The 7,925-nt window shown below is 44.9% G+C and overlaps 1 protein-coding gene across 1 annotated transcript; it reads right to left on the reverse strand.

The window, feature by feature from the left end:
• Positions 1 to 378: 378 nt before the first annotated feature.
• On the reverse strand, positions 379 to 7,722 carry LOC308669799 (protein TASOR 2-like; the record flags this gene model as incomplete). Its single annotated transcript, XM_081330676.1, has 6 exons — positions 379 to 1,780; positions 3,357 to 3,471; positions 4,095 to 4,276; positions 5,583 to 5,688; positions 6,267 to 6,420; positions 7,378 to 7,722. The coding sequence occupies 6 exons, from the start codon at positions 7,720 to 7,722 to the stop codon at positions 1,777 to 1,779; spliced, it is 906 nt and encodes a 301-aa protein (XP_081186802.1). The 3' UTR covers positions 379 to 1,776.
• Positions 7,723 to 7,925: the final 203 nt, after the last annotated feature.

Genomic DNA, 7,925 nt, shown 5'->3' on the forward strand with positions numbered 1-7,925 from the left:
CCCCCCCACCCTCCCCGCTATAAAGTTATAAAGCCAGGATTAAAAAAAAAAGAATCAATAAATGCAGGTAGTCCCCAGCTGCCAAACTGACACAATAATACAAAATTTAGATGATTTTTTTTCCCGCCCTCCTTCCCATTGTCCGTCGTTAACGCCCTCGGTGTGGTTTTACACCTCTAGTTGGTTTGAGTTTTATTATTTTTTGGGGGGGGGGAATTGTCCTCTTCCCCCTGAATGATTCCACTACGCCTTTTCAAGTCAACTTTATTTAGAAAGATTAGTTACAAAAGAATTCTTTTGTTGTTGTTGTTTTGCCCCCACCCCAAAGATGGGCGAAGATATCTTACAAGGCCTAATTTTTATTAGTGCAGCAACTTGAGTGGGGAATAAAAACACCAGAACCCTTTTATTATTGCAATACCGTGAACAGACCCCCCCCCCTTCTCGAGGGAGAGGCCGAACTCAACAAACCATGCTCTTATCTACAAGAGAAATCAAGTGCTACTAACTCGGAGTATCTATTTTGTCGCCCCTCCTCCTCCCCCCACCCCGCAAAACGCCCCCTGCAAAGGTAAATGATCACTGCCCAGTTGCGCCTGGCGTTCGTTTGGTGTGCAAAATAATCCCGAACCCTAAAAGGCCACGAGACGCGTGGAGCGCGGCTCTCGCACACGGTGCAGCGCACCAGGGGTGCCCGGATTGGGCAACTTTGAGAGAATTGACGTCCGATGGGTGGGGAATTCTGGGAGTCGAAATCCAATGGGTGGGGAATTCTGGGAGTTGAAGTGCAATGGGTGGGGAATTCTGGGAGTCGAAATCCAATGGGTGGGGAATTCTGGGACTAGTTCAATGGGTGGGGAATTCTGGGAGTCAAAAATCCAATGGGTGGGGAATTCTGGGAGGTGAAGTCCAATGGGTGGGGAATTCTGGGAGTTGAAGTCCGATGGGTGGGGAATTCTGGGGGTCGGAGTCTGATGGGTAGGGAATTCTGGGAGTCAAAGTCTGATGCGTGGGGAATTCTGGGAATCGGAGTCCGATGCGTGGGGAATTCTGGGAGTCGGAGTCCGATGCGTGGGGAATTTTGGGAGTCAGAGTCCGATGGGTGGGGAATTCTAGGAGTCGGAGTCCAATGGGTGGGGAATGGGAGTCAAAGTCCGATGTGTGGGGAATTCTGGGAATTGAAGTGAAATGGGTGGGGAATTCTGGGAATTGAAGTCCACTGGCTGTGGAATTGGACACCCCTGCCTAACACAGTCCCTGTGCAACACACCAAACCATACCACCCCCACCCCCACACACACTTTTGGAGTGCGCCAACCACGTCTCATGTCTGAAGTGTTGGGTTGAGGTCAACTGATTCCCTAACTAACCCTTCAAGTAAACAGATTTTTAATTTTTCCTATGAGATACGGAGCTGCACAATTGAGGTTCCCCGTTTCCTGGACTTCGCTTTCCTACGCAAGAGAGAGAGAGAGAGAGAGAGACGAGCACGAAACGCGTTTTCCTTCTGAGGTTCCACGTTGTGGTTAAATAAATCCATGCTCCCCCATTTCTCCCCCCCCCTCCAAAAAAAAAAATCCTTGCCACGGCCCTTAAATAAAACTGGCCGGGGGAATGAGGACCGTCTGCTTGACCTCAAACGGCGTTGCGGCGGCTTAATTGGAGTGAGCGGGACGAGAGTCCGGTGTCTCCGGGAACAACCGGAAGGAGCAGAAAAGCCAGCTTGGCGTCGCGATCCCTGGCTGCTTGCCGAGAGGCCAAAGGCGCCGATCCTGGTTACCTGGAACAAACAGCCGCTTGTTACGGATAGTCCTCGAATAGCAGTCCCCATTTGATCCCCATTTCCATTGCCGAGGAAGGCGGTTGTTGAGTTTTGCCCCCATTTCACGACTTGCCTTGGCACCGTCGTTAAATGAATCACTGCAGTTGTTAAGCTGGTAACACCGTTGTTAAGTGAATCTGGCTTCCCCCATTCACTTGGTTTGTCCGAAGGTCGCAAAAAGGGATCACGTCTCTCTCTCTCTCTCTCTCTCTCTCTCTCTCTCTCACACACACACACACACACACACACAACACACACAGGGATGCCGCGACCGTCATAAAGACATGCCAGTTGCCAAATGTAACTGGATTTCGATCATGTGACTATGAGAGATGCTGCAGCGGTCGTTAAGTGTGAAAAATGATGCTAAGTCACCTTTTTCAGTGGTGTTTGTAACTGAATAGTCACTATACAAATTGTCGTAAGCCGAGGACTACCTTGTAGTAGTTTTCCTCCTCCGGAAATTGTTTCCCCCCCACCCAACTTTCTTTCTTGCAGGTAGGGGGGAAAAATTGCTGCCACTAAAAAGTTGTTTCATGATGATGGGCAGTAAATAAGATAATAAAATGTAAAATAAATATAAAATAGTAATATAAATAAATCAAATGAAATACAACACAGTAAAATAAAACGCAAACTATAAAATAAAATAATGTAAAATAAAATATAATACGAAATATAAATAAAATAATATAAAAGAAAATGTAAAAGAAAATTATAAAAGAAAATATATGTAAAAGAAAATTATAAAAGAAAATGAAAGAAAATAAATCGATGTAAAATAAAATAGCACAATAAATAAAATAAAATAAAATAATAAATGAAATAAATTACTACCGCTAGAAAGTCATTTCATGATGAGATGGGCAGTAAATAAAATAGAATAAAATAAAATGTAAAATTAATATAAAATAGTAACATAAGACAAGTCAAATAAAATATAAAATAATACAATAAAATGTAAAATGTAAAATAAAATGCAATACGAAATATAAATAATATAAAACAAAAATGTAAAATAATATTATATCAGAAAATAAATAAATATAAAATTAAATTATTATTATTATTATTATTTATTAAATGTATATACCGCCCTTCTCCCGGAGGACTCAGGGCGGTGAACAGGGCATATAAATAGAAATACAAAAGTTAAAAAAGGATTAAACAATTGCCCAATTAAAACAATCACAATATAAAACCCATTAAAACCCTAACGTTCCCCAATTATATAATAACATAGCACGATACAATAATAAAACAAAATAATAAAATAAAAATTTTTTAAAAATAGAATAGAATAGAATAATAAAATAAAATAAAAATAAAATAAAAATAAAATAAAATATAATAATAAAATAAAATAAAATAAAATAATAATAAAATAAAATAAAATAATAAAATAAAATAAAATAAAATAAAATAAAATAAAATAATAAAATAAAATAAAATAAAATCCTCAGCGGGACTTCCAAAACCCGCCATCGATGCTTCTTTTCGCTCTCCACTTTCTGGATCCGGCCGTTTTCCTTACCAGAAGCCGCTTCCGAACGGTGCCACCATCTCTTGAGCGGCTGCCATGAAGCCAGGGATGTCCAGGCGGAGAATCCCTTTGTCCTCCAAGGCTTCCCGGCAGGCACTGGCATTTTCTGTAAAGGCAAAAGCAGAGGTCTCTCTCCTGGACGAAACGAGAAAAGGCATTCTTCCGGGCTTGCACCCATTTCACAGAAGGGAATCTCAAGCCCAGGCAGGCAACGTGAGCCCAGAAAAGAGGCAAGGACGCCATCGGACGTCAAATCAAACGAGGTAACTCAAACTTGACTTACGTCCGGGTGCTTAGTGACCGTTCAAAGTTACAATGGACTTAGGAGGGGGGCCGGCTGCTTAGTGACCGTTTGAAGTTACAACGAGCTTACTTACTCTCACTCGGACCTTCCGCCAAAAAAAAAACCAACAGGGGAAGCCAGCTTCCTTTAACCACCGTGTGGCTGACTTAAAACCACCGTTTAAGGGATCCGCTTCAACAACTGTGGCGAGAAAAAGGTCCTAAAATGGAGCAAAGCTCGCGTAACCAGGGTCTCGCTTAGCGACGGAAAAAATGTCGGGCTCTCGGTCGGGCTCGTTAAGTCGAGGACTGCCTGTTTCGGCAAACGGAAGGGTGTTCTGGAAGAGAGGATCGGTGCGCTTGGCCGACGCCGTCGAGATTCTTCCTACGGTTTTTTTTTAGGGGGGGGGGCGGGGAGACAGCAACGAGGGGGAGGGGCTTTCCTACCTGTGAGGAACACGGCGAACCTCCGGGTGATGTGTTGAATCTGCAAGTTCAAGAGGCAGTCGAGGCGCTCAAATCTCGTGCAGGATCTGGAGTCGCACATGTGGTAGTGGAGGACTTCGGTGAGGTTGGCCACCTGGCAGGATTTCAGGACCGACTCCTTGGTGTACGCGGCAGGATCCCCCCTGCGGGAAGAAAGAAGACCAAGAGGTGATCCCTTGAGGCGGGTGGCAATTTCGCAAAGGGTCCCCAGTCCATCAGCCCAGCTGGTTTTCCCTCTTGGGGGTGGGGGGAAATAAATAAAATAGCAATATTGTCCGTGGGTATATCTCATTTTCCACCCGTAATACGGGCAGTCCTCAACTTACGACCACAATTGAGCCTGAAATATCTGTTGCTAAGCGAAACGTGAATATCGCCCCATTTTACGACCTTTCTTCCTAGAATCGTTGCGCGAATCGCTGCAGTTATTAAATTAGTAACATGGCTTCCCCCGTTGACTCTGCTTGTCCTGAGGTCACAAAAGGGGATATCACGTGATCCCGGGACACTGCGACCGTCATAAATAAGAGTCAGTTGCCAAGCATCTGAATTTTGATCACGCAACCACAGGGGATGCTGCAACGGTCATAAATATGAGAACCGGTCATAAGTCACTTTTTTCAGGCCCACAGTAACTTTGAACAGTCGCTAAACAAACAGTCGCTAAACAAACAGCCCTTGTAAGTCAAGGGCTGCCTCATCTTCCAGCATTTGAATTTTAATCTGATTTGTGTTCGCTTTTAAGTTTTAACTTGTTTTTAATGCAGTTTTCAAATTCTGCTTTTACTGATATATTCATAGGTCCTTCTGATGTAAACTGCACAGACACTTGAGGTGAGATGAAGGGTGTAGAAATCTAAATAAAATGAAATGAAATGAAATTGCCCGTGGAAGCTGCATTGGCCAGCTTCCCACAACATGCTTGTAAGATAACCCTGGTTAAATAAAATATATAATTGCTTCGTTCACACCCCGGTATTGGGCCCTGCTTGAGTGCATGAACCACTGTCAGAAAGAAGGCGGTGCTGATATAATGTGCTTCTTTGTTTAATGAGGACTAGCGTATGTACCCGTAGATTAGCCAAGAATTTTACGTGCCAAAATATACTCCCAAAATTATATTCGTATCGGCCGCTTTGGCAGGTAAGCAGAGCCGTAAAGCTTTCATCAAAATACCACGAAAAATGTGGGGCCCCCCCACAAATAAGTCAATTTGTCGTGCATTTTTGTTGAGATTTTGGTTAAAAAAAATTGAAGGTTAGCTCATGCTGCAGATGGGCATATCCACCAATATATATAGTATACGGTGTGCAGATTGGGTACGGTTGGGTGCGAGCCAATGAGGAAGCAGGATAGAGACCAAGGAGGTTGTTCCTGGGGGAGGAAGAGCAGGGGGTTGGACTAGAAGACCTCCAAGGTCCCTTCCAGCAACGTTCTGACTGAACTCACCTGGCATCTTCCTTGAGCTTCTTGGATTCTTGGTAGTGAAGAAGCCACTTCCATCTTCCATGACCGTTGAGTTTCTCCAGGGTTTTGATCACGTCTTTCAGCTCCCCTGGAGAAAAAGAGCAGGGCCCTGCCATTAGCCCAGGATTTCTCAACACTGCCTACTTTCAGAGGGGTGGAATTCAACTCCCAGAATTCCCCAGCCGGCACTCTTTAAGATCAGTGGATTTCAACTCCCAGAATTCCCCAGCTGGCATGTTTTAAGAGGGGTGGACTTAAACTCCCAGAATTCCCCAGCAGCCATTCTTTAAAATGCGGGGACTTCCACTCCCAGAATTCCCCAGCTGGCACGTTTTGAGATAGCTGGACTTCAACTCCCAGAATTCCCCAGCCAGCCTGCTTTAAAACGGGTGGACTTCAACTCCCAGAATTCCCCAGCCAGCATGCTTTCAGATGGGTGGACTTCAACTCCCAGAATTCCCCAGCCAGCCTGCTTTAAGATGGGTGGACCCACTCCCAGAATTCCCCAGCCGGCATGCCCAAATGACAAGTGGGTTACTTCCCCGGGGGCGGGGCTGGGAGCAGTGGGCTCCACCTACAACTGACGTGGCCGTGAGGAGCAGACCCCCACCTTCCCGGCTGAGCCGAAGAGTTTGCAAACCGGCCCTGCGAAGCAGGCAGACTCACCCACGCTCATCCCCTGCAGCACGTTGTCATCGGACACCACAAAGCCTCCGCTGTGGAAAAGCTCCTGATAGGTGTGATCCAGAGCATCTTCCGGGCTGTCCACCCCGGCAAAAGTCACGTTGGGGCAGTGTTTGAGACGCAGCAAGGAAGGGACCTGTGGGAGCACCAAATAGATCGGGGTGTGTGTGTGTCAAACTCACAACATCACGTGACATGTTGCGACGTATCGTGACTTTTTCCCCATTGCTGTCAATGGGGTGGGCACAGTTTTGCTGTGACGCATCCGGCCCGCGGGCCGGCAGTTTTAACAAAGCTGAAATAGATAGATAGATAGATAGATAGATAGATAGATAGATAGATAGATAGATAGATAGATAGATAGATAGATAGAAGATAGATAGATAGATAGATAGATAGATAGATAGATAGATAGATAGATAGATAGATAGATGATAGATAGATAGAAGATAGATAGATAGATAGATAGATGATAGATAGATAGATAGATAGATAGATGATAGATAGATAGATAGATTAGATAGATAGATAGATAGATAGATAGATGATAGATAGATAGATATAGATAGATAGATAGATAGATAGATAGATAGATAGATAGATAGATAGATAGAGATAAGATGAGAGATAGATGAGATGATAGATTAGATAGATGAGATAGATGAGATGATAGATAGATAGATAGATAGATAGATGATAGATAGATGATAGATAGATAGATAGATAGATAGATAGATAGATAGATAGATAGATAGATAGATAGATAGATAGATAGATGATGGAAGGATGGATGGATGGATGGATGATAGGGAGGGAGGGAGGGAGGGAGGGAGGGAGGGAGGGAGGAAGGAAGGAAGCAGCAACTTGTCTCTAGAAGTTGTGGGCACTCCGGGTAATTTTTAAGAGGAGATTGGAGACATATTTGTCGCTATAGGGTTGGACTAGAAGACCTCTAAGGTCCCTTCCAACTCTGTTGTTCTGTGATCTACCGCATTCCCCCAAATGTCTTCAACTAGGCAAAGATCCTGCCCCGTTGCTGATCAACGGCCGAGAATTATTTCCCGGAAGAGCCAAAAGTGAGGTTTGAACCTACTTTGTGGATGTGTAAGAAAATGTCCTCGTTTCGAACGATGACCAGCAGGTTCCCCGCTTCCACAGCGCTTCCTTGGCGCAACTGCCGCACATCCACTTCGGTATGGCCTCCCTTGTTCAGCAAATTCTGGAAGGAGATGCAGTTGTTAAATCCATCCCCGAAGCGCGAAACGGCGGCCACGGCGAGGAGAACCACACACACACACAGGGAGAGGCCTGGCTTTAGCAGACTCAGCTGCGCGTGGAACAAGTCCGTTGTGTTGCGCCGTTCTGCCCCGTCTGCGTGCAGATGACGCAGCCCGAGGCAACTCCCATTTGAGCAACAGCACAAATTGTTACGGGGCATGTTTGTGTATCCTCCTCAAACAACAGCCAGTTTGGTGTAGTGGTTAAGGTATACCAGCCTAGAAATCAGGAGTTCAAGTCCCGCTTTAGGCATGAAAGCTGGCTGGTAACTTTGGGCCAATCACCAGGAGACAGTGAGTTCTAGTTCTGTCTTAGACACAAAAGCCGACTGGATGAGTTTGGGCCAATCACCAGGAGATGGTG

This window comes from Vipera berus (assembly GCF_964194415.1).
Source record: "Vipera berus genome assembly, chromosome: 6".
Lineage (NCBI taxonomy): Eukaryota > Metazoa > Chordata > Lepidosauria > Squamata > Viperidae > Vipera > Vipera berus.